The sequence below is a fragment of the Podarcis tiliguerta genome, assembly GCF_965153285.1.
Source record: "Podarcis tiliguerta genome assembly, chromosome: 8".
In the NCBI taxonomy this organism is placed as follows: Eukaryota; Metazoa; Chordata; class Lepidosauria; order Squamata; family Lacertidae; genus Podarcis; species Podarcis tiliguerta.
The window spans coordinates 50,521,109-50,547,089 of NC_139541.1; the positions used below are offsets into that span (position 1 = coordinate 50,521,109).

The 25,981-nt window shown below is 47.5% G+C and overlaps 2 protein-coding genes across 6 annotated transcripts; both read left to right on the plus strand.

The window, feature by feature from the left end:
- The first annotated feature begins 247 nt into the window (after positions 1 to 247).
- Positions 248 to 12,730, plus strand: GOT2 (glutamic-oxaloacetic transaminase 2). The gene is made up of 10 exons (XM_083454468.1): positions 248 to 491; positions 3,749 to 3,905; positions 4,685 to 4,813; positions 5,958 to 6,017; positions 6,155 to 6,316; positions 7,455 to 7,559; positions 7,816 to 7,966; positions 8,875 to 9,040; positions 9,502 to 9,652; positions 10,227 to 12,730. Exons 1-10 carry the CDS (start codon positions 406 to 408, stop codon positions 10,347 to 10,349), a joined length of 1,290 nt encoding a protein of 429 aa, XP_083310594.1. The 5' UTR covers positions 248 to 405; the 3' UTR covers positions 10,350 to 12,730.
- Positions 12,731 to 14,454: 1,724 nt separating this feature from the next.
- Positions 14,455 to 25,088, plus strand: SLC38A7 (solute carrier family 38 member 7). 5 transcript variants are annotated; one of them, XM_083454470.1, is made up of 11 exons: positions 14,455 to 14,574; positions 16,696 to 17,150; positions 17,854 to 18,052; positions 19,416 to 19,560; positions 19,855 to 19,950; positions 20,697 to 20,754; positions 21,847 to 21,961; positions 22,143 to 22,290; positions 22,426 to 22,625; positions 23,358 to 23,412; positions 23,525 to 25,088. In XM_083454470.1, the coding sequence occupies exons 2-11, from the start codon at positions 16,890 to 16,892 to the stop codon at positions 23,625 to 23,627; spliced, it is 1,380 nt and encodes a 459-aa protein (XP_083310596.1). In that variant the 5' UTR covers positions 14,455 to 14,574; positions 16,696 to 16,889; the 3' UTR covers positions 23,628 to 25,088. The 5 variants fall into 5 exon arrangements, with proteins under 5 accessions (XP_083310596.1, XP_083310597.1, XP_083310598.1 ...); XM_083454471.1 differs by having other exon boundaries at positions 14,565 to 16,456; XM_083454472.1 differs by lacking the exon at positions 14,455 to 14,574 and adding an exon at positions 14,586 to 14,956.
- The last annotated feature ends 893 nt before the right edge of the window (positions 25,089 to 25,981 follow it).

The following is a 25,981-nucleotide window of genomic DNA, read 5'->3' on the forward strand; positions in this document are numbered from 1 at the left end:
CAAATTGGATGACATAGGAGAAATAGTTTGGAAAGGAAAAATATTGTGTGAACATCATGCGCCAGTTGGCATAAGTCTGTGCGATCTGTTTTCCACTCCTGCAGTGCCTGTCTCATGAAGCCCACCAACTACATCTGTAAAATAATAAAAAAAAAAATGTTGTTGGCGAGCTGGCTACCCTTCCCTGCGGCTCCTCTTTCAGTCTCAAGGCGGGGCAAAGCAAAGCGGCCTTCCCTTTCCCTGAGTCTCGAGGCCGAGGCTCGGCCCGCCCCACAGCCAACCAGCGCCGCCCTCCTTCCCTCCCTCGCTCGGTGCGGACTCCGCCTCCTTCCGGCTTCCTCCAGGCCAAGGCAGCAGCTGCAACCGCTACCGCCGCAGGTTCCTCTCCATTCCGCCCGCTCCGCCATGGCGCTCCTTCACTCCGCCGCCGCCGGCAGCCGCCTCCTGCTCCTCTCGCCGCCCTGCGTGGCCTCCCTCGCAGCCCGAGCCAGGTAACGCGCGCCGCGGGGCGGGAAGGCCTCGACCGGCTACATCCATGCACCTCTCCGACTCGACACGTGTCGCGCTCGCGCCGCCAGAGCGCCTTCGAAGGCAGCTCGAGCTTCCGTCGCGTGCGGACGCTCTCGACTCGTGTCAGGACGGGGACGTGTGTGAATGGGGCCTGAGGGCCGGAAACCCCGGCGTGTTGGACGAGAGAGGGAGTTGGCGGGTCAGGGCATCGGCCATGCCAGTGTTGAATGCGCAAAAAGGCGATTCGGTGGGAAGAGCCCCCCCCTCCACCTTTATGTCCTTTGGCAGGGCCCGTCGCTCGCGTTTGGTGCACGCGGCCGGCTGGGGAGATGGTCCGCGGCCTTGATTGGCTGCGATAAAGGGCGGGAACACAGGGGCTTCTTCGGATTGGCTGGAAGACGGTGGCGTTGGCCTTGGACTTGAGTGCCCTTGGAGAGGGTTTGGAGGGCGGTGAGAAGGGACAGAGACTGCAAAAAAACCGCAGCTCTCCAGGCCTGTGTGTATGTAATAGACGAGCTATAATTCTGCCCACATTTACCTGGGAGTAAGCCCCATTGGATTCACTGGGGCGTCCCTGCTTAGGAATGTGCTTTGGTTGCCTTATCCCATGCGGCCAAAGTTCCAAGTTCATCTGGCCTGGAGAGATTCTGGCAACTGAAACTGCATTAACCCACCCCACCCCTTTGAAGTTTTGAATTGACTCTGCACTTTTGATTTCAACACGTGTTTATTATCTTATTTATGGCCATGCAGTTGGAAATCTTTCTCCTCTGATGACCCTTTTATTGATACAGATAGCATTGTTAGTAATGATACCTGATGGATCAGGGTGGTAAAAAGAAAGGGGGCTGGTTCTGAGGAGCTCCAGAAGGGTGAATAGGTGTTAAAATGGCAGCCTAAGCAAGCTTGAAGTGATGCGCTCAGGGGCAGAAAAGAAAATCCCAGCTTCACTTGGGAACTTTCACCCTTGACACTTATACCAGCATGATAGCAGCATAATCTTTGCCTATCTGTCCTTTAACATCCTTAAGAAGATTTGGCTGTAACTCATAGCCGGTGATACCTTTAATTCCTGAAATTATCTTTTAAGATGCTTGCGACTAAGGTACGTCTTCCTTTCTGTTTAATAGAACAGCAGCAGCAGGGGTATGTGTGTGTTCAAGCTGTGGCATGGCTGTCTAGTCAGTAATCTCACCCTTTTAAAAACACACATACCTCTTGCAACAGGCATGTTCCCTCCCATATCAATAGTTTTATGGTTTCACTCAAAACAAGAACATAAAAATATCCCACCCGAATCACTTATGCATTTACACTTACTGCATGTAGAAGGGCTGCAGCCACACCACTGAGGCTATTTCTAGTGGCCTTCACTCGGACATCACATAAGAATATCCTGCTGGATCAAGCCAATGGCCCATCTAGTCCAGCAACCTGTTTGTGCAGCGTCCAACCGTGGATCTCACGTAGATTTGTCTTTCCTCTGCCACTTCCCCCCAGAAAATCAGAACAAACGACAGTCCACTGAAAACCTTATTGCCGTTTGTTCCAGTTTAGCGCTAGATCCTGGGAAAGCAGTGGGGCAAACAGAAGTACAGTATGGGTGAGCCCTTAGTGGCTGCAGGAAGATCAGGAATATTTGCATGCCAAGAAAGCAGTAACAGTGAGTGCTAGTGCTGTTTTGTTCTCATGGGTCTAAATGGCAGTCTTCTTAACACTGTGCTATGACATAGAATCATAGAGTTGGAAGGGACCACAAGGGTCATCTAGTCCAACCCCCTGCAATACAGGAATCTTGCCCAACATGGGGCTCTACTAGGGGGCAATGAAGAAGATGAACGGGAGGGGGCTGCGGGGAGTGAAAAGGGGTCAGGTAGTTGGCAAGAGAGGCCTGAAGGGGGGCTGCTTGGGTGTCCCCCACAGAAAAGGGTCAGGGGCTGTGAAGGGGAGGGTCAAGGGCTGCCAAATGTGGGCCATGGGCTACAGGCCCAGAAGCATGGCAGTTGTAAAGGAGTATTAGTGAACAGGAGGCTTCTTCAGGGCTAAAGGACACCTACTTAATAATGTGAGACTAAGGCACAGATACTCAATGCAATGAAAACTGAAGCCCTCTACACTTTTAAAAAATGTGTATCCCTCATGAATTATTAAAATCATTTACATAATACCTTTACAAAGTTATCAAGTTGGCATACAACATGATAACTTAAGATAATCCATTAAAATACATTAAAAACCATTATAAAAAACTATAGCTGCTGTATCCAAGAAACAGTAAAATCTGGTATAATTTATCAAAGGCCCTGAAAGGCCTGGGTGAACAGGTATGTTATTCAGTTACTAGCAGTTACTAGTGAAGTTTGTGCCTTATGCTCAGTTAGCGGGTGCTTAGACACACCTTCCATACCCTCCTATTACAACATATAATTGCAACTGTTCTCACCAACAAGGACAGCTTTGCCCAGTTCTGCATGCCAGGCTTGCTTTGGGGTTTGATTTTTTTCCTGACAAAAAGAGTGAGCCTAATCCTAAACAGCAGCGACCAGGACAAGGAACATCTGGACCAAGGCTCTGAGTGTGCCAGTTGGCAAGAGGTCAGGAGCTCCTGTTCAGAGCAAATCCCAGCAGAGCAGCCTCACATAAATGCCTTAACATGTCTCCATTTTGTGTGAGGCGTCTCCATTTTTCACAATGAAATTCAGACAGAGAGGAACATGTCACAACACATCCTCCCGCATCAACCTGTCCTGCCCAAGGAGGGCATCTTAGCAACACTCTTCTTCAACCACTAGCAGAAAAAAAAATCAATTATTCACCTAGGCTTTTAAAAACATTTTTACTACCTTAGAAAAATACTTTTAAAGACTTAATTGAGCTTTTATCCACTAGCTGTTCTGAGTATTGTTTGTTTGTTTGTTTGTTTGTGTAAACTGCCTTGAAATATTTGATAAATGTAATACAGAAATAGGTTAAGCACACTCATACAATGTAAATGAGGTACAAGACCTGAAGTATGTGAATTTGGTTGTGTCTCATCCAAAACAGCTTATATGTAGAGTCATTTGTACATGGTAAAAAGAACAAGAAATCAGTTCCATGGAAGACATTTGAAACACAGTATGGCTGCAAATGTCTTCTAGTCTGCAGCTAAACGGAAGACGTTGACTGACCATGCCTCATTTCCCTGTAAGGGAATGGAGCTCTGAACAGAAACAAACACTTTGCATTGATGTTGCAGCTCTTGGTGGGCTAATGTGGAGATGGGACCCCCTGATCCTATTCTGGGAGTGACTGAAGCCTTCAAGCGAGACACCAGCAGCAAGAAGATGAACCTGGGAGTCGGGGCTTACCGAGATGACAATGGGAAGCCATACGTCTTGAACTGTGTCCGCAAAGTAAGCAAAAGCGTCAGCTCCCACACATTAAAAGCATGTGTAGGATTGTGTGGATGTGGCTGTGTGTGGCAGCCAGACGTGCCTATGGGCAGTCATGGGAGCCAGGTTCTAGCAGCTAGGGTTGTGTGAGCAGCTTATCTGCTTCCTACTCCTTTCAGATGTCTGAACAAAACAAAGAGCCAGATCTCTTCTCCATCCAGTAGCTGCCTGAGATGCGTTTGGAACCATCCCAGTGTGGCCAAGTGTCTTCATGGTGGTGGGGAGACACAAAATTATGGCTTTGTTAAGTAGCTGGGGGGTGGCAATAGGCGAACTGGACTATTTAGGTAGGAATTGAGTCTTGTGCAGGCCGAGAGGCCATATAGCTGCCACAAGCATAAAAGGGAAGGGTTGAGACTGAAGAGGGTTGGAGAGAATTTGCAGCTGCTTGGCCTTTTCTGCATTGGGAATCTAAGGAGCAAGCAAGTAGTGGCAGCTGGGAGGTGTGAAGGCACCATCTGCAAAGATATTGAAGGAGCAACAAAGGCAGGTCTGACTAGATGAATGAGGAATGGGTTGAGGGCTCTTGATGCTAGATGTTGAATAGCTTTGCTAAAGCTCCTGGGTTCCCACTTAAGTCACTTGTCAGTTCTTTCTGTGAAACAAGGATAATCCTGCAAAGGGATGTGCGCTTGCGTCCCTTTAGTTATTTGGGTGTGTAATCTAGGAGTGATAAATTAGGTGAATGGAAGTTAACCTGTGGAGGAAACAAATAAGAAAATGCAATCTCTTCTCTCCAGGCAGAAGCCGAGATAGCTGCAAAGAAGTTGGACAAGGAATACTTGCCAATTGCTGGCCTGGCAGAGTTCAACAAGGCGTCAGCTGAGCTGGCTTTGGGAGAGACACATGAGGTTATTCAGAGTGGCCGGGTAAGGAGCCAAGGTTATCAAGTGCATTCATTAATACTGTATTCAAGTAATGGATTCCTGCACTGGGGGCATTGACACTTTTCACCTATAGGGAACCTTTTCCAGATTGACATGTGCTAAGTACCTACTGAATGCTGTGCAGGATTCCAAGATGGGCAGTTTGTTAACATAGAACACTGGCTGGGCCTCACCATTCCCCTTGCAAATGTAGTGTTCTCATGGATCGTAGCCCAGTTCCATCCTGTTTCACTTCTGACCTTTCTCATTGAGGAATGCCCGATAACATTCTGGGGAACTGCAGAGTTCCTCAAAATACGGTTTGAAAAGTCAGTGCCAAAGAAACTTGTAGCACATGAGAACAGATGTCCCCTGTGATTAGGTCAGTGGGGGTAGTAGGATTCGTTTGAGTTACTGTAGGGATCTGGAAATGCAAGCAACACCCCATTTTATTCTAGAGCCTATGATGGATCCTAGTCCAGAATTTGACTCCTTCTTTTTAAAGCAAGATTCTAATCTCATGGCTGTGAACATGTTAGATGTGTGTTGTGTCTTCTGAAACCAGAAAGAGAGCCAATCTGTGCCAAAAATTCCTTGCCTAGGATCCATATTTCTGTGGGTTGTTTTGGCCCCAACTTATCTTTTTCTTTGGATATGCCAAAGGAGTCCAAATTCTTAAAGAATTAAAAAAAAAATGCTATTGGAATAAATAATAACAACTGGGTCAGTTTTATATGCTTAGTTATGAACAGAGTTTGAACTTCCTTGCTGCTGGGAAAAACCAGCTAAGAGGAAGGCTCTTTTGAGTATATCACTCAGATGAGCCACTGGAATAAATGTTTTCTCGATGTTCAAGTGTTGGCATGTGCTTCAATCTTAACAGATAGTGTTGCCTTTGCAAGCATTGAGAAATGCTTTATTCCTCCTTGTTACTCTTTCTCTTTGAGTTCTTGGGCAGGTAGGATTGTTGACCAATATTGCACACAGCTGTCTTTTCCTCTTGCCCTTACAGTCATGTTTCAAGGGCTTCACCTGTAAAATATTATGAGGCACACTGAGCTCCAGCTATCATTGGAGTGTTTACCTGTTGTATTTTGTGGGCGTGTCGTCTGGAGATGTCTCACGTGCCTGTTCATTGTTCTTTCAGTATGTCACTGTGCAGACAATTTCTGGAACAGGATCTTTAAGAGTTGGTGCCAACTTCTTGGTAAGTGCTTCTGTAATCTAACAACATAAACATGAGGAGATGGTGGGGTACAGTTTTTCCACATCTCTTGAAGGAGCTGTGGTCTCTGGCTTTGAAACTATGATTCAAACACACCCTGTCTCCTCTTCTTCATACAGCAACGGTTCTTCAAGTCCAGCCGCGACGTGTACCTCCCCAAACCATCCTGGGGGAATCACACCCCCATCTTCAGAGATGCTGGGTTGCAACTGCAAAGCTATCGGTACTATGAGCCCAAAACCTGTGGCTTTGACTTCGCTGGAGCTTTGGATGACATCTCTGTAAGTTGACAGCTGAGGGTGAGCTAATGGGGACGTGTAGGTCATGGAGAGTTTCGGCGTGGCTTGTTTGAATTGTGAGCAAGGAAAGATACAGCCAGGAGGGTTTAGATACCAGGCCCGGTATGATCCCAAACTTGGACAGTTGCTGACAATACCTCATAGTAAAATGTTTTGGAGTAACAGGTCTTGGGAATCTAAACTTAAGAGAATAACCACATTGGTTGCAAAAGTAAGTCTTGCAGTACCTTTAAAACCCAACACCATCATGGAAGGAGCTGTTATAGGCGAGAACCTGTTTCATCAGAATCATGAAGAGAGTGGATATGCAAACATGGGTTGGAGAGAGACACCTGCCCACTTTCTGTTTTGTGAAGTGGCACTCGCAATTCTTGCAATCCATTACGGATGAAGATTCTTCTGGTCACGCTGTATGTGATGGAACACGTCTTCTCATACCAGCCAGCCCAAGCTCTGAGACTGGGCTGGAGACAGGGCTGCTTGTGGTACCACCAATGGATGTAGCTCACTGTATAGTGATTGGCCTTCTCTCTAGAGGCATCTCAGCTGTGGAGTTCCCTTCCTCTGGAGCCATGGATGGTCATGACTTTAAGGAGTTCAGCCACTTAGGGAAACCTTGCTGCTTTTCTCTGCCTTTTGGAGGCTCTTGTTAGATGGGTTTTGAGCCTTGAGTCTGTTTATTATTATTCTGTTGGTGTGTTGTCTGTGCAGTTTTATTATTGATACCGTATTTTTTGCTCTATAAGACTCACTTTTTCCCTCCTAAAAAGTAAGGGGAAATGTGTGTGCGTCTTATGGAGCGAATGCAGGCTGCTCAGCTATCCCAGAAGCCAGAACAGCAAGAGGGATTGCTGCTTTCATTGTGCAGTCATCCCTCTTGCTGTTCTGGCTTCTGAGATTCAGAATATTTTTTTTTCTTGTTTTCCTCCTCCAAAAACTAGGTGCGTCTTGTGGTCTGGTGCATCTTATAGAGCGAAAAATACGGTAGTTCATTGTTTTGTGGCGTGAGGCTTTTAATGATGACTCCATTCATTATGGAAATTGCTTTGAGGTCACTTGGTATATAAATGGACTAAGCAAAGAGTAACGGCTCGTTTTTCTCACACCCTTTTTATTAAAGAAAATCCCGGAAAAGAGTATTGTTCTCTTCCATGCCTGCGCTCACAACCCAACTGGAGTAGACCCTCGGCCAGAGCAGTGGAAGGAGCTGGCAGCAGTAGTGAAGGTGAGGAGGGCTGTGGTACCAAGAAAGCAGGTGGCTGAGAGGAGATCTCAGCTGGGCAAGAGATGTGTGTAACTCCTGTGAAGACCAAAAAACTGTCTGAATGGGCACTGTCGCCTCCCAATTATTGTTGTTGTTACCTCATTGTTTCCGTATGATGTGATGCTCCTCTGCTGTGTGACCTGTTCTATTTACCATAGCTGCCTTTAGGAAGGAGTGTTGTCATTTTTAAGCTGAGCTGCCCTCTGTTCTTTTGCAGAAAAGGAACCTCTTTACCTTTTTCGACATGGCCTACCAAGGCTTTGCCAGCGGTGACATAAACAAAGACGCCTGGGCTGTCCGCCACTTCATTGAACAAGGCATTAATGTTGTGCTGTCCCAGTCATATGCGAAGAACATGGGCCTGTATGGTAAGCCCCTAAGTCCAGGGTCTGTTGCCATCTCCGTGGGTGGGAAAAGCTGCTCAAGGGATTAAGCGCTTTGCTAGCTGCTTTCACTTTCCAGTATATGGGTGAAAGGTCTATGCAGGACTAGAGGCAAGAGAAAGCCCTGCTGTTTGGTTGAGTTTGCATTTTGGACCACATTCCTGTTTTAGAGATGGTCCCAGGTTAGAAATGGAAAGGCAGTGGCACTGGGGAAATTCTTGTGAGGCTCTTAATAGAGAAAGCAAGCGAAGAACTCTGTTTATGATTGAAGAGAGGTGGCTGTGATGTGGTGTCACAATTCTGTCACAGGAGAACATGCATTTCTGTAATCCTCCAATTTGTATGAAGATGCATTCTTTGTGCAACCACACAGTGTCTTTAGGGACTGCACATGATAGGAGCATCAAGGAGGGCAGCTCTAGGGGCTGGGAAGTGTTTGGGGAGGGCAGATCTGCTCCTTGCCTGGCTAGAAACCCCTTTAGCCTTGAATTTACCTTCTGAGTGCCTCTCTATTGAGTCACAAGGGGTTAACAACCCCCCCCCCCTTTTAAAAAGTAAATCTAGGGATAAAGAAATCCCCAGTCCTTCCAGTGCAGGTATGGTGCTATAAAATCAGATTGCTCTTCTCTAGTTTCTTAGTCTGCGTTTGAGCTAGCTGCCATCCAAAGGGCTGATGGTTTCTTCTTTCAGGCAGAGGAGACTGGGCTGGAAGGAAGGACTGAGGCTGATAAAAGAGCAGGCAAGGCTTGGACAAGGAAGGGGATAGGAGAGATTCAGGTGGCATTTGTGTGCCTCTACCAAACAACAATACAAGTGCACAGCCAGACCAGTGTGGCTGAGCAGAGCCACAGAGGGAGACACAACTGCACTGCATTCTGGTCTTTGTTTTCCAGGGGAGCGTGTGGGGGCCTTCACGGTGGTTTGCCATGACTCCGATGAGGCCAAGAGAGTGGAGTCGCAGCTGAAGATTCTGATCCGCCCCATGTACTCCAACCCTCCCCTTAATGGGGCTCGGATAGCCTCCACCATCCTGAATAACCCTGGCCTGCGAAAGGAATGGTAAGGCTGACTATGTGCAGACAGCAGATGAACAGAAAAGGGCAGGGGGACAGCCAGCCCTGGATGGCTTTTAAGGACAGTAGATTGTGGGGCTGCAGCAGCGAACCAGAGGAGTCCTTCAAATTGGAGGGCAACGCTTTAAGCAAGTTTAGTCTGCTCAACCTTGTTCTTGGTTGATGCCAAATTTGCACCAAAGGCAGAAGGGCTGTGGCTGTTCCTTTCGGTAGCAGGCATGTGGCTGGGTTAAAAAAACAAAAAAGAAAACCAACCTGGGGTTTCTTAAAGCTGTTTTGGAGGCAGGACTGTGCAAACTTATTATGCTTTTCCATGGACATAAACTCCAACAGGGCACAAGGCATGGTGGAGCCTCCTATATTATTCCTTTGGCTGCTCCACCACCCCCATCTCCCTCTGTCTCTCGCCTTGTATTGACTCCACATTTGCCTCCTTCTCTGGCACAGGCTGGTAGAGGTGAAGGGGATGGCTGACCGAATCATTGGCATGCGCACCCAGCTAGTGGCAAACCTGAAGAAAGAAGGCTCCCCTCATAACTGGCAGCACATCACTGACCAGATCGGCATGTTCTGCTTCACAGGACTGAAACCCGAACAGGTGGGTGAAGGAATGAGCCTGAATCAAACTTGCTAACCATTTTGTACTGGTATTTGATTTGCTTGGTGTCCTCCCCCCCCCCCCCCCATAGATGGGCCCAAAGTGCCTCAAACACCGGAACAGCTGTATAGAATTAGTCTTTGATGCACACCAGGAAAAGGCCAGAACATGATTAGTGTGGCTGCATTTTAATTCTCTGAAGAATTTAGAATGTCTTCCATTATTTAATTGGTGGCTGAGGGAAGTGGGGCTGGGCTGGAAGTGGGAGCTGTGTAGGAAGCCGGCAGCTGCTACTCCTTTGGGAATGGCAGCATGTGGATCCCCCATTGATGATAAAAAGCACTTTGCTGGGCTGGTGGTGTGGAAAGGGATTGTTAAAAAACATGAAGCACAGTGTTAGTGGGCTGCTGTTTGCTGAAGAGCGTTCACTTGAAGATCTAGGAAGTTGCTTCGCTGCCCTCCAGGTTGCAAGTTGGCCCTGGTAGGTGGTAGCAAACAGACATGCCTGGCCTTGGGAAGCTGCCTGAGTCGATCCCTTCCTGAAGTAGCATCTTTCCTGTGCTTTGCTTTCCAGGTGGAGCGGCTCACCAAGGAGTTCTCTGTCTACATGACCAAGGATGGCCGCATCTCTGTTGCCGGAGTCACTTCTGGCAACGTGGCTTACCTGGCCCATGCCATCCACCAAGTCTCCAAGTAAAGCAAAGACAGAAATGGGTGGACTGACCGGCCTTCCCTTCCGTGCTCTGTGGACATTTTGACTCAGCAGAGGGTGGGTGAGAGAGGAGGAGATGGCGGCAGCATCAGCAAGCAAAACGGTTCTTTCCACAACACTTCAACGTCATTTGAATGTATCTCTGTAGCGGCAAGGCCTCCTCAGCCCTCCCTACTCACACTGCTTGGCTCTAGGCAGAGCTGTTGACTTGTGTTCTGTTCCTCCCTTCAGAAGTAGCCACTTTACCAAAAATGGATCCTTGAATCCTTCAAGAGTTTGTGGCGGATTTGATGCAAATGCTTTAGTGAATGTTTGCCTGCCAGCATTTTGTGTGTGGTGGCCTCATCATATGAGTGTCAGGGCATGGTTGGACTACAACTCCCACCATCCTTGTCCATTGGCTGTGCTGGCTAGGGCTGATGGGTGTTGAAGGGCTGCCCCTGAGCCAGGGTTCTGGATGACGAGCCTTTCCTTGTCTGCCCTTTTGGACTTGGATCGGGGAGTTCTGCAGAGCCCACCTCTGGCTTCACAAGAGGCTTTCTCCCCAGGGATCCTCTTCTTGCCCAGTTCTTCCAAGGAAAGGCAAGCAGGGGTATTCCGGAGTCAGCATTTCTTTCCATTGGCTCTTGGCTTTCTAGTTCTGCTTTTTCTCAAAAAACAAATAAAAATTACTTGAAATCAGCCTGCTTTAAATGGACCCCAAGTCCCTGGCACACTCCGGGAGTGTAATGAAGCTTGAAAGAGAAATTACTTCCTCTTTTTTTTCTTCCTCGCTAAAAAGCTCATTGTTTCCATTGCATAGACAGTTTATAAAGCTGACTCATAAGTTTGTTTCACTATCAAATAAAAGGCAGATAATAGAACAATCTTTTAACTCTTCTCTGGCATCTTTGATCAGCAATAAGGGCAACAAATTAAACTGTGTTTCTTTTAATTTTTGGTCATCTGAAGCCCTGCTGGGCCCTTGCTCATTCTCTCCAAAATCCTTTCTCACACAATGCTTTGTAATCCTTTTCAATCCTTTGTAATCCTTAAATGGGACTAAAGCTCTATTACGAATTTGGAATAGCTTCCCCCACCCCAACCCAGGAAATGTTACTGCTCTTTAAGTGCAACTTACAGTAACTTTGGCTCTTTTTAGTTTCCTCTCTGTTCTTGCCACTCACATGTGTTCAGGATATCCACCACCTGAGCCAAGAGATCCACTGTAATTGAATGACAGTTCACTAGGCCTGTAAGTAGGGCAAGATAAACACTTCAATGTGTTCAAACAACTTAAAATGGAAAACATTTTTGTCTGTGAAGCATTTTTCTCATGGAACTGCTTCACTCTTCTCCCTCCCCCTGCAAAGTGGAAAGAAGGGGGCAGGTGAAACCTATGGGAAAACTTATGAGATCTCTTGTCTGTGTGTATGTGAGCGACAGAGATAAGTTCTTCAGCTTTGGCAATTATACAACAGCAGATACCATGAACAGTTGAGCCTCTGTGGCCAGAAGTTGATTGTCTGGAGCTACAAAGCATGTACCTTGCTGCCTACCCATTGCCTCTGTTGTGAAAAGGCAGTTGAGTATTTAATGCATTGTGTGTGTCTCCTTTATATTGTGTGAACAACTTAAGGCTTTCGTGCCTGCCCAGAGGCCAGGCCTTAAGCCCCATCTCTGTGTTAGCTGTGTCAAAGCATGCATACTGAATGAGGAAGGGCTGAGAGGTCAAGAAGAGCTGTAGCCACAGCATGAAAAAGTCTCAGGCTGGTGGCTGGCCTTTGCATCCAGCGTCCATAGCTACACATGTGGAGCTGCCTCTAGGGGCAGAAGTGAACCTGTTTGTCCGTTGCTTTCAGATACTACCACGTGCTGCTGCTTTCCCCCTTGTTTGGGGTATGTGTGTTTCTCCTGTCTGCCCTTAACCAGTCTGTTTAGGGTGCTTAGCTGTGAGTTTCATTTGCGTGAATAGCAGAGCTAAAGGCTGTGTTCGGCTGATCACCAGAAAGAAAGTTGTTCTTGCAAAGAGCTTGCAGGTTTTGCTGTAATTCTCACATGACAGAAGAGAACAGCATTTTCCTTCTGTCAGTAGCCTTTGTGGTCCTCCTATTTCAGCTTGTTTTGGCAGGAGAATCAAGACAGCCCAACTCTCAAAGCTTCTTTTTGATTCTCCCACACTTCATGCTACTGTTGTACACTCCAAGATTTGATTTATAGTCCTCATTTTTCTCTGCTGTGGTTTTAGGCCACTTCTGCTTCTCTGATTACTGTCTCCAATGCTCTGTCCTCTCACTAGATAATATTCTGCTGTTCAGTAATAAATCATGTTGCCCTTTATGCAGCCTGTCACTTCTGTTAAAAAATTAAAGCTGCTGTACATCTGAGCATTACAGACCTGAGGCTTTTATTTATGATGTCTTCTGCTCAGACCTGCATCCCACTACTCTAAATCAAGCCTTCTGTAACCTGGTGTGCCTTCCAGCACTTTCAGAGTTCAACTCAGCCCCAACATCCAGCAAAATAACTATTATACCAACTGGATCAGCCCCAAGGTAGCCGCACATTGCAGAAACCTGGTTGTGAGGTTTCCACAGTTAAAGCAACTTTCTGTGTTGCAACATGACAATGAATAACCAAGGCTGCATGGTGGACCTTGCACTGACACTTTCATCCTGTTCAGAATGATCCTGGTGGAGGCACAATGGAGTCAGCGTGGTGTGGGGAAGAGTGTACCTTACTGCTATTATTGGGAGTGGTGGTGAGGTACATGAGCACTTCTTCCCATAGCAGCAGCATCCTGGTAAGTGGGGAGTGAGGAGTAACATGGGGAATGAGGTCTATTCTATTTGGCTTGTTCCTGCTCTGCATAAACCAGACCTCATCTTTTGGCTATGCTAGAGTGTGATGAAGAGATGCTAGGCAGTCTTCACACCAGGCAGATTCTGAAGTAACAAGTGCACGTTCATGCTCTGCTGTTAATAGTGGCTATATTTTCCCCTCTTATTCCTACATTGTATAAGATGTTTCTAGATCTGAATACCATATTGGATTAGTTTGACAAGAGTACCTTCCTTGTCCCTACTTATCAGGGCTGGGTCAGACTTTGTGTTGTCCTTTCTCACAAGCCTAGAGGAAAATTAGAGCCATTTTGCCTATTTGTCCAAAGCCGCCTAAGCTTCCTTTTTTTGTATCCCAGCAGAAGTGGGGTGAGTGGAGGACAAGGGCAGCTTTCTGAACTTGGCTCTGTAGAGAAAGGCAGAAGCAGAACTTTCTGAGGAAGGAGGGAGCCATTATTTCTTTGTCCAGCTACAGGTTTCACTTCAGCCTCCCCATCACAAATGGAAGCTACAGCTGGGGTCAAAATAGTGATAATAACTATTATTATAACTCTCCCTCTGTGCTGTTTTTTTATTATTATTATCTGCTTCTACTGTTCTTCATTGCTTCCAGCATCTTCCCCCAACCTGGCTACTTCAGTTTGTAATGCTGCAGAGCAGGAGTTTCCAAACTGCTCCATTGACCATCAATGGTCTGCAAGCTTCATTCAGGTGGTCCATGGCATGTCCCCATGAAATGCTCATATTGATTTTTATTGCTTTCTTTATTTCTTACACTGCATTACAATTTGAATTCCATGGAAAACAAATTGTATTTCGATAAAATGCAATATAAGAAACAAAAGGTGCCAAAAAACAACCCCATGCTGTTTTAAAAATATGCAACACCTAAACACACCACATTACAATTACTACAATAGGCAGGAAAGACGTGAAGTGGTCTGCCAAGACCCTTGGCCATTTTCAAGTGGATTATGGAGAACAGACTGGGAGACTTTTGGCCCTCTAGATGGCGCTGCACTACAAATCCCAACAGCCAGCATGTGGCGGGATGATGGGAGTTGCCGGTCAACAACACCCGGAGGGCTCCACCACGCAGGTTCCTTATCCCTGCTACCCAAAGCTCCCAGCTCCAACCCGCGACATCTCTAGGCCTGGTTGTGACAGGACTTTGTCTTCCTGAAACCCCGGAGAGCCGCTGCTGCGAGTCAGCGGAGACTATAGTTGACTGACTCGGCCCAAGGCCGCCGGTTCTGCTTCTTGTCCCTGAGGGGGGCGCGGTCAAGAACTACGACTCCCAGCATGCCGCGCGTACGGGGGAGGGCGCCGCTGCAGCTGCCGCCGCCGCCGCCATGTGATTCTCGTCAGCTGAGAAGCCGGTGTGGAAGGAGGTGGGTAAGCGGGGTTGCGGCAGGCAAGGAGGCTGCAGGGCCGCTCCTGGCGAGCCTTCCTCGCCCCTACCCCGGGTTGAAGGCGTCCTCCCTTGCAAGCAGAAAGCTAGCTTGCCAGGGAAGCGAAGGGGCCGCCGCTGCGGTAGCGGCAAGCGCACCTATGGGGGTGGCCGCGGGGGGCGGGATCCCCTGCATCATCCCCTTTGGAGTAGAAGCTCCGGCTCCCCGGCCCGCTGGAGTGAGCCGGCCAGCCACGATTTGAATGGGCTGAGCAGCTAAAGGGGTTGCGGGGTGTCTCCTTCCCGGGCCCGAGATCCTTAAGCCCACAGCTTACAATGGCCTGCCGGCTCCCTGTCTAGCCCTTCGCCTCTCCCTGCTGTGGGTGAGTCAGGGAGAGGCGCCTTCTCTGCGCTCTGAAACTCGCTGAGCGACCTTGGCTCGGGTCATCTCTTAGCATTGCCTGCCCTACTGGGCTGTTGTGAGGATTAAATGGAGGGGAGGGGAGGACGCCGCCTTGAATCCCTTGGAGGAAAGTTGAGCCTAAAATGTAACTCACAAGTGAACACATTAGGGAGAGCTTTGTGGGTAATTTTTTTCTTCCAGTGAGTTTCTCTGCCATATGCCTAGGCGCGTAAGATTTTGAATCCGTGGCTCCCACCAAGCCTAGTCACTGGCCTGTCAGTGTTGGCTCTGAAGCTTTTCTGCTCAGATTTGTGTCTGTTATCTGCCAGAAATAATAGAAGGAAAAATCTGACACTCATAGTTTTCCATTTAAAACTTGCTGGCAGAGAGGAAGAGAGGTAAAGGGGGATGAATTCATTAAAATGATGTTTGTGGTAATCCTCACAGGATTGCTAAGCAGTTTCTTACTATGAAGAAATGAAATGAAGAAATTAAAATTAAAATGTGTTATACAGTGCCCAGGTATGAGAGAAGTAACTGAAGGAGAGGTTACAATACAGTACCATAAAGTCAGATGAAGAATTGGATGAGCTTCAAATGCTTCAAAGGAAATGTGGAATTGGCTACAAAAACATTCAAAAATCATAGTTTGAATCTTAAAGAATCAGCCAGGATAACTGCTACAGGTTGTAGAGAAATGGGTGAAGATCCTACCATTTATTTATTTATTTATTTATTTATTTGTAGCATCCCATTTCAACCACTCCTTGTTTTTGTTATGTAATTTTTTAAAAATATGCTTTTTAGAAAAAAAAAATCACTTAATTTTAATTTTTTTTGAAGTGGTGTGATTAAATAATTATCAATATCCAAGTCACTTGGATTTCTTTAATTGTGAATCTTATCTAGAATGTTGTATAATGATGGAAGATTTTTCTGAAACCTACACTAGTTTGTTAATCTTGGTGGGAAGGGGGGGTTAAATTTAAACAGAACAAATTACTCCTGCTCCTCAGAGATTTTAATTCCCCTTGCTGATTACCAAAAAACCCCCAAAACAAAACCCTTCTGTATAGCTGATTGAGGAGTTGAGGACTAAACTAGGTGATGTAGTGGGGGTGATGTAAGCAAATAATTTTTAAAAATGGTTTTAAAAAAACAGTGGATATGCAATAGAAATTATGGGGCTTAGGAGGAGCAAAACTGATTTTTTCACCAGTTGAGAAATCTTTCAGCTCCACCCTGTGGTTTTGTGGTTTTTCCCCCAGAAATCCAATTCTAAACTTTGCCCAGCATGAGCAAAACAGCTTTTTTGCTGAGTTGTAGAGGGAAGTGCTTATGCAGCTGGTTTCTCAAGCAGCCCATAAAAGAGGATAAGCAGAAATGGAAGACCTCTTTAGCTTTTCTTGTTTTAGCCATTGCAAAGGAATCCTTGGGTGCTGAGCACTTGGAGCTTGGTGCCTTGGGAGCTGGGCCACAGGTATGCTAGGGCCAAATTTTGAATCTTTGTGAAGATGGTACTGAGCGGGAATGGCTTCCCGGGTCACCACTTTGGATTCTGAGCTCTTAGCAGTTGCTGCATCCTTTAAAAATCACGATGCCCAGAAACGAGTTTTTTAATGTTCCCCTCCTGCATGGGTTTTGAGGTTTTCTGTGAGCAGGGGCCTGTATTTCCTCTCCATCTGCTCAGAGCTGACTCTTTCCTTTGGTTTCTTCTAGGGCCATATGACCCACCAAACTGCAAGCAGCTCTGCTTGTGACATTATTCTGAGCTCAGGCATGTCTCTTCTATAGGCCACACATCCATGCCGGTCAGGATAACACTTGGTGCTTCTCGGAGTCGGGGGGATGCAAAGTGTGGTTCGTCGGATACAGATTAGCCTGCCACTGAGTGGCCCTTTCCAGCGGAGGAGATGTCTGAAGGCCACTTGGGGATCAACACCGAATATGGTGACTGGGAATGGAGTGCGGATGCTGGCGAGAGGGCCCGGCTGCTGCAGAGCCCCAATGTGGAAACGGGGCCCAAGGGCAACGAAGAGCGTGGACCCGCTGCAACCTCAAAGCTGGGAGCTGTCTTCATTGTTGTGAACGCAGCCCTGGGTGCCGGCCTCCTGAACTTCCCAGCAGCCTTCAGCATGGCAGGCGGAGTGGCTGCAGGAATCACGCTGCAGATGGTGAAAGCAGGGAGGGTGTGAGGATGAGGAAAAACGTGTGGGCGGTGGGAAGGGATCCATTTGGGAATGTGCAGAGTGTGCTGGTGCTCTTTCTCACTTGGCCTGGCTGGAGCACAGCTTGATGTGAAGGTCTTGTGACGGTCACCAACTTGGATGGCTTTGAAAGAGAACTGGGCAAATTCACAGAGAAGGCTTTCAGTGGCTGCTAGGAATGATAGCTATGCTCTGCCTCCACTGTTGGAGGGAGCAATTCTTCTGAATCTGGAAGCCACAGGTGGGGAGGGTGCTCTTGTGCTTGGGTTCTACTTGCAGGTGAGAACAGGATGCTGGACCAGGTGGGCTCCCCCTGGCCTGATCCAGCAGGTGGCTCTTAAAAGTATTTTTAAAAATAAACTTGCAGCTATAGAATGTCCAAAAAATTGCCATGGGGATAATGTAGCCTTCCCCAAGTAGGTGCCCTCCAGATGTTTTGGACTGCATCTCACATCAGCCCTAGCATCATAACACCAGTGCTGGCTGGAAAGCCAGGTTGGCAGCTGGTTGGAAAGCTAGAATTAAACTATGTATGGAGCAGGAGAGACCAGGAAAGCAAGACAGGAAATGAGTTAAAAAATATATATGCCCAGAGCTTTTTATTGTTTTCAGTTTGCCTGCTCATGCCTGCCATCATCTCATGGTGCCACTCTTCCCTTTTCTGCTGCAGTGCATGCTGGTTTTCATCATTGGCGGCCTGGTCATCTTGGCCTACTGCTCCCAGGCTAGCAATGAGCGCACCTACCAGGAGGTGGTGTGGGCCGTGTGTGGCAAAGTCACCGGGATCCTGTGCGAGGTGGCCATTGCTGTCTACACCTTTGGCACCTGCATTGCCTTCCTCATCATCATTGGAGATCAGCAGGACAAGAGTGAGTACTGCTGGGAAAGGAGGAGGCCTGTTTGGGCTTTTATACCCTTTCCTCTTCTTCAAAATTAATTTCACTTTGAAATCTGATTGGAAAGACAAGGCTTGATTGAACTCCATTGGGGTTTGACATGTACTCGGCCTTCTGTTTTTGGTACTGTGAGATGCTTGAAGCTGCGCCCCCTCCTTTGTTTTGTGCAGCTTGCAGAGAGAACAAGAGCTGTACAACCTAGAGCTTCCAACTGCCTGTTTTTGGCTCTGGCTTCATCCACCATGGCTGCAGCTCCTGATTTCTTTTTTCTGTAGATCAGGTGTGGGAACCTGTGGCTCTCCAGATGTTGCTGAACTGCAACTCCCACCAGCCCCTGTAGCCAATGGCCAGGGGTGATGATAAAGAGTTGTAGTTCAGTAACATCTGGACAGCTAAAGGTTCTTTCCACACTAGAAAACTCACAGAATTATGCCACAAGAGGAGGTCCTGTTTCTTTTGTAGAGGGCATACTCTGTAGCCTTCAGAGGAATTACAGCCTGGGGGGCTATATAGAGTAACTGCCTATGCTGTTTTTCAGTATATAGAATACTTTAAGTTTCTTTACAGCATTTTGCCCTCACAACCGCTCTGTGTGGTGAGCAAGGCTGCAGGAGGATGGCTTGCACCCAGGCCACCAACTGAACTTTATGGCTAATACTCACCACATTCACATTATACCGCCACACAGATACATTGAATAGGTTGGGCACCAGCTGCCTGTTCAGCCTCCTGCCTGTGAGTTTCTTGGCAAGTGTGCCACTGACCACTTGGGGGGGGGGCTTGCTCATAGCAAAAGGCTCTCAGCTCTCCTCTCAGTAATTGTGCTCTTGCATTAGGCCACCCTTGCTGGGGAGCAGGGAGGCTGTGCTGACTCCTGGGCATGCCTCTTGCTGGCGGTGTCTGCTGAGTGATAAAAAGGGTTTCTGCTAGCGTTGCCTTCATAATGTTGTGAATCACAGGGTCAGAGGGAGCTACCATTAACCTGGTGCCCTCCAGATAGTTTGAACTTCAACTTCCATCATCTCCAACCATTGGCCATGCTGGCTTTGACTGATAGGACTCGTAGCTCCCAAAGTCTGGCGACTGATGTAGTCCAGTGCAGGAAATCCAGAGCTTCTCCTGCCTGGGTCCTGGTGTTCTGTACACCTTTGTATAATGCAAAATTTCCCCTTAGTTCCATGCCAGTTGCTTTGTGTTTCCTTGGACATAAGAAGTTCAAGTCTCTGTGAGAGTCTTTTTTTTGTGTGTGTGTAGCTGTGCACTGGCCTTTGAGCTTTGACTTCCCTCTGCCTGGTGGATTGGGCCCAGAGGATGATTGCAGTCTCTCTTTGTCTAGTAATTGCAGCATTAATGAAGGACTCCACAGGGGCAGAGAGCGGCCACTGGTACACAGACCGCAAGTTCACCATCAGCATCACAGCCTTCTTGCTCATCCTTCCCCTCTCAGTGCCCAAGGAGATTGGCTTCCAGAAATACGCCAGGTAAGCACAGGCCAGTTCTCAGCTGGCACATATCTTGGCAAATGCTCCCCAGCCACTGCTGCCAACCAGGGTCCTCATGAGACAAAAGTGTGAGGGTGGCAAACAGGCTGTGCCTCTGTATTGCTTGCCAGGATGTGTTGCTTGAGTGAAAGACTAGGTGCCATTGAACTGCTCTGTCAAGGGCAAGTCTAGATGCAAAAGGTGGGTGTTGGCATCTCAAGATGATCCTTGGAAGGAGATAGCAGCAGCGGCAGCAGCTCCATCACCTGTCTCACCTCTCTCTCTTTCTCACAGCTGCTTGAGTGTTGTCGGGACCTGGTATGTTACAGCCATCATAATTATCAAATATATTTGGCCTGATGAGAACATCCCAAAGGAAATTACAACGAGGTACGTGGGAGTGATGCTCCTTCAGAAAGAGGTGGAGCCTTCCTGAGTTGCCTCCCTTCCAGTCTTTGTTTTCTGCAGTAAGGCAGTGGAGAGACCTGACAATTTAATTACTGGACTGCCCAGTCAAGAGTCTCCAGTTAGCTTTTAACTTTCAATGTAAAAAAGCTTTTTATTTCTGTGGTGGGCACTGTATCTGCCCACTCTTTAAGCTGCTGAGAGGTGCATCCCATTCCTCTGAACTTTGGCCATCCTTATGCTGTGGACCCATCCAGTTCTCCCCTGCTCAGGACTTGAGGACTTGCAGCTATCAGTCAGTGGGGGGCACCTGAAAGGCAGAGGGTAATTCTCACTGTAGGGGGAAGAAGGACGCATTAACCCATCCTTTCCCAACCCAATGCCTTCCAGATGTTTGGAATTCAGTCACTGGGCTGGCTAGGGCTGATGCGAGTTGTAGTCCAAAACATCTGGAGGGCATCGGATTGAGAAAGGCTGTGTTCGCGAGTGGAAGGGTTCCAGTTTAGGCATTGTCTATGAAAATAGAGATGTGCATCTTAAGGTAGATTCATTTAATTGGAAGTGCCTCTCCTACATTAATTTTGACTGTCTGAGTTAAAACTAGATCCTGCTAATCCGTTCTTGACACGTTACTCCCCTCAGGGGAGGGTTTTTTTCAATTCTGAGTAAATGCTGATGGTAGACATTTGCTGAACCACATCCTGAACTAACGTGTGCGTTCCTCTCCGCAGCCCCTCCTCTTGGATGTCTGTCTTCAATGCCATGCCCACCATTTGCTTTGGCTTCCAGGTGAGGCTTGTCTGAAGGCCCCAGGTGGGTGTGGGCACATTGAGGCCAAGAAAGTCCACCTCTCTCGGTGTCTCTGTAACCAGGCCTTTGGCTGATTAAACATTCTATGGCCTTTAAAATGTATTTGGGGGAGGGAGCAGCTATTAGTATTTGTTTTACTATATATTTTGTGTTCTCATTTTGTATTTTTATTTTGTGAGCTGCCCTGTGATCAGATGAAGCGCAGCATACAAATTGAATTAGTAATAATTGTACCAAGTAAAAGCATGGTGAACCACCCAACTCAATATTTTCTATGCTAGCTTGGTGCCCACCAGACTGGCAGGGTCTCTCTGGGGTTTCATTCAGGGGTCTTTCTCAGCTCTATTTGGGGGTGTAATGGGGTGGGAAGAGAGACAGAATAATCAATTTAAACCCCGACCTTTGTTTCAAGTTTAATTCATTTTTATCTTGGATGAAATTGTAGTGTTTTCTTTCATATGGTGTTTATGGTATGTAGCCTTGTCTTTTTCTGTCTCTTTTTTTATAAGTAGGATGTGATATCCTAAATACACTAGCCTCAACCTCTTGCAAAAAAGGTTGAATAAGGTGTGAACAGACAGACAAAAGCTTTCGACGTGCTCATATTGAGCCTGCGCTCCCTACTCTTGACAGATGAGGGATAAGGGGAAATGGATTACTGTAGAATAATAATACAGCTGTCCTAGGCAAAGTTAGGATGGAATTTGGTTCAGAAAGCATTTAAAAAGGGATAATGTGAGTTACTTGGGTCCTGGAATGAGGCAGAGGTGGTTCTTATTCTTCAACCGTCTTAAGGGAAAATCAGAGGCCCTGTTATAGCATCCTCCCTCCAGATGTTCATGGCACCAGGTTGGTGAAGGCTACTTTTTGCTGAATTTGTTGACTGGCTCTTTGGTCTCCAGCTGTGAAAACGTATGTGTGGAAAAACTGCACTAGCCGAAAGAACAAGTCTGGGAGAAGGATCTCCTGTGCAAGTAATCACAAAGGCTGGTGACTTCTGCGCGATCAGAAAACTTGCATTCTTCTCTTCCACACCTAACAACCCTTTCCTATTCCTCTTCTCCCTGGCAGTGCCACGTCAGTAGCGTGCCCGTCTTCCACAGCATGAAGCAACCAGAGGTGAAGCCATGGGGGGCCGTTGTGACAGCAGCCATGGTCATTGCTCTTTTTGTCTACACGGGCACAGGTAGGTGGGATGAAAAAGAGGAAGCGCTTAATCTCCTCTTCTGAGCCACAAAAGGGAGACTGATCCCTGATCCCTATTCCCTCATGGGATGGGAAGTGACTGGTGGTTGGCTCTGGGTCATTGTGAACCTCTTTCTTCATCTTCTTCTCTTCCTCTTCCTCCTCCTCCTGTTTCCTGCCAGGAGTCTGTGGATACTTGACGTTTGGGTCCAGTGTGGAGCAGGATGTGCTCATGTCCTACCCCTCCAACGACATCCCAGTCGCCATTGCCCGCGTTTCCATCATCGTCTGCGTTCTCACTTCCTACCCGATCCTGCATTTCTGTGGCCGGTGAGCGTGGAGCGGGAGGGGTTGGTGGGGCTGGCTGGCTTGAGCCTCTCCTGCTGCTGTGCAGTCCTTGCAGGGGGTGTTGCAGTGGCAGAGGGCAACCCCTAACTCCTCCTTCTGTCTTGGCTTCCTGCCCAGGGCTGTGCTGGAAGGCCTCTGGCTGCGCTACAAGGGGGAGGCGGTTGAAGAAGACGTTGTGCGGGAGAGGAGGCGGCGCCTCTTGCAGACGGTCAGCTGGTTCCTCCTCACCCTCCTCCTGGCCTTGTTCATTCCTGACATTGGCAAAGTCATCTCTCTCATTGGGGGCCTGGCTGCCTGCTTCATCTTTGTTTTCCCAGGTAGTTTTCCCTAGCTGATTGTGTGTAACGGGGGGCTCTTATTCTGCTTTTGGTGGGGCTGTGAGCAGGGACCCATGGAGCTGCCTCCCCCAGCTTGATTTGCCTGAAGAGTCGAGGTACCCCCACTCCAGGGTCCCTGCCCAATGGCAGAGGGAGCCTTTCAGGCAGAAGGCAACAGAGAGGCAGAGAAGCACTTGCCCTCAGGCTGGGGAGTCTCGCTTAGGAGGGGAAAACAGGACAGAGGGACTCAGAAGACCTCAGTTCACTTCTGCTCTTAGCAGAGCAGATGGCTCCCTTGGAACTTTACTTGGTGGTCTTTACTACCAGCCTGGCTCACCTCGCCTCGCAGATACCTGCTCTGGACAGGCCAGAATATTCCCCTAGCCAGAATTCTCTTTCTCTATAAGTTCAGCTTGAGTTGCCACCCTTCCCACACCCACTTCCTTTGGATAAATTAGCAATTTATTGTTAGCCCACACAACCAACTTTCTTCTGCACAGTGACTTTTCTGCAACCACCTCAGCGGTGGGTCTTCTTTCACTAAAGTGTTCAAGACATACTTCCTTTGCACACCAACAAGAACCTGATAATGCTCAAAACAGTTGAACGTAACACTGGCTTTGTTAGAACTGTTCATCGTTCTGAGATCTAGATGGCTGCAAAAAAAATGCCTTGGTGGTTCCTTCTGCTGCTTTTTCCCTTCACCGTTTTCCTCCGCTCCTTCCTTGCCAGGACTCTGCCTCATCCACACCAAGCTCTCCGAAATACAAGAGGCCAGACCAGCCGGGTAAGAGCTGTGCTTCTTCTTTGCTGCCTCCTCTTGCCCAGTTCATCCATGTGGGGTCAGTGGTTATGGAATCATTTGTGCTTCATGCCAGTCTCCCCTCTTTTATCCATAGCTGGTGGGCGATGGTGAGCTACGGCGTCTTCATGGTTATCCTTGGAGCATTTATCTTCGGACAGACAACTACCAACGCTATCTTTATGGATCTCAAGAAGTGATCCCTACAACTGCCCACGGAGGGTGCCTTTCCTCCTCTGGATTCTTGAATTCCAATTTTGGGGGATGTCTTGTGTCAGCAGGAGGCAACCGTTCCCTCCACTCTCCCCCAGTGATTGTGCTACTCCTGTTTTGTTTTGTTGGGAGCCTCTTCCGAGACTTTGATTTCCATCTTCTTTCCCACTTGCTTCTTGATAGACCAGTCAAGTCCCCACAGGGCCACTTGCTGTGCATGCAGCTTCACACTCTGAACACAAACTGAATTCCTCTTTGCCTTTTGGGACATCACTCTCAAAAAGGACTCTCCTTTTGCCCTTGCCTTCCACACACTTGTGTAAGAGGACCCAGGCCATTCACTACACAACTTCTGCTCTAAATTTATGTGCCCGGGGGGCTCATCTTTGTATCATGACCAGTGATGTAGCAAAGGTCATGTGGTTGATAATGACATGACTGCACAGTGTGAACTACAGCTTAATTACTTTAAGGCAGCCTTCCCCAGCCTGGTGACTGGTTTGGATGACAACTCCCATCAGTCCCAGCTAGTACGGCTGTATGATGTTGGGACTGACAGGAGTTTCCCTCTGAAACATTTGGTAGGCACCCTGTTGGTAAAGGCTGGCCTGTGGACTTGGTGCTTATTGTGGAAGTTATTTGTTTTTATATTGTTGCTATCCTTTTACTTTTTATATTTGAAAATGAAAACTGAGGGGAAAGATCCTTGAGTTTTAGATACACGTACGTTGGAAAAGGGAATATTTGACTACATTTGAGGGCATTTCCTTGGCATCAAATTCACACAGGTCCTTCCTTCCTGTCACCTGACTACTTCCTTCCCCTCCTTTCTGGTGAGATTCGCCAGATTCAGATGCCACATGAACAAACTCTATTCCTTTGCTGGGCGGTGTCTCTGCTCCATCCAATCATGTTTTAACCCACAGTATTCATTTGGTTCTCAGTTGTCAGAGACCTATTTCCTTTTATGTTTTCATTTGATTAAGTTGATGCCAGATTCTGGGGCTGCAGCACAGGTTTGCCAGGTGTGGAGACCCTGTAGCCGCCCCCCCCCAGGTGCTATCATCAGCCTGTGCAACCAGCCAGGCCCAAGTGTCAGGGATGATGATGGGAGCTCTGTTAGTACAGCAACATCTTGGGGCCACACCTTCTGTTGCAGGACCCCATTCGTATCTGTTGGTTCCAATGTGGCATTTTGTAGCATGTTCTGATGTTTACAAAGCAAATTTTTAGAAGGTCTCTATGTCCTGGCAGATGGGGCTAAAGTCCAGGCTCTCTCTCAATGTCAATTATACACTAATTTTGAAGATTTTGGGGGGGGGGTGTGCAACACACACACCCAGCCCCCATTTCAAATCTTGTGTGCCAGGGTGGGTGGTGGTGGTGAAGTTTGGGTTTTAATGGGACAATGTCACTGTGGAAATAAGAATTAAAAAGGAAAATTCCAACTTCTGGGTTGCTTGTGCTTTGATTCCTGTCCATTAATGCAGATCCAGTTCTAGGTGGCTTCATAGCTTGGTTCTCCTGCAGAGAGGACAGAGAAGCCCAAAACTCCCTTACCCACCTTCACCTTCTTCCTTGCAGGAACCATCTCTTTACCAAACTGCCAGCTATTGAGCAACCCCTCCCAGATTCTCTTTCGCTCATTGAGTGATGCAGCATAGTTGGAGCAAAATAGTTTTGTCCCTCTCCGAGATCTGGAAAGAGGAGACAGAGAGAAGACAGCTTCTAGTGGCAGCACTAGGGAAACTGGTGTGGGCCATCCATGCAGGTTAACATTGCCTTTCAGGTTCTGTTTATCTAATCTTTGTGCAACAAATTGCATTTGATTAATGTTTGTATAACATATTCCTATACGTAACCAGATCCTTTGCTGCAGGCCCTTTAATTTCATATCTGTTTTTATGTTCCGCCTTTCTGCGTAGAACTCTGTGGGTCATGATCTCAAGAACCACTGTTTAGAAAGCCAGTACAAAGAAAAATAAAACCAGTCAAAGTCACCAGCAGAAATGCTACTAAAATGCAAGAGCTGGAGCAGGCCTCTCAGGCTCCGCAACCAGATGCCCTCCAGATGTTTTGGATTGCAAATCCTCAGCCAATGTCAACTACAGTGGTGTAGATGGAAACCGACTTGGGGATTTTTCTCTTCCAGCATCCTAGATTTTAATTTGTTCCTGGTGATTTCTTATTAATGTCTAGATTGGGGATACCATTGAGCTGCCACGGCCTAGATAAATTAACATTATTATGTATATGACTTTGGTTTAGTGCCATGTACAGTGGTACCTCAGGTTATATACGCTTCAGGTTACAGACTCCCCTAAACCAGAAATAGTACCTT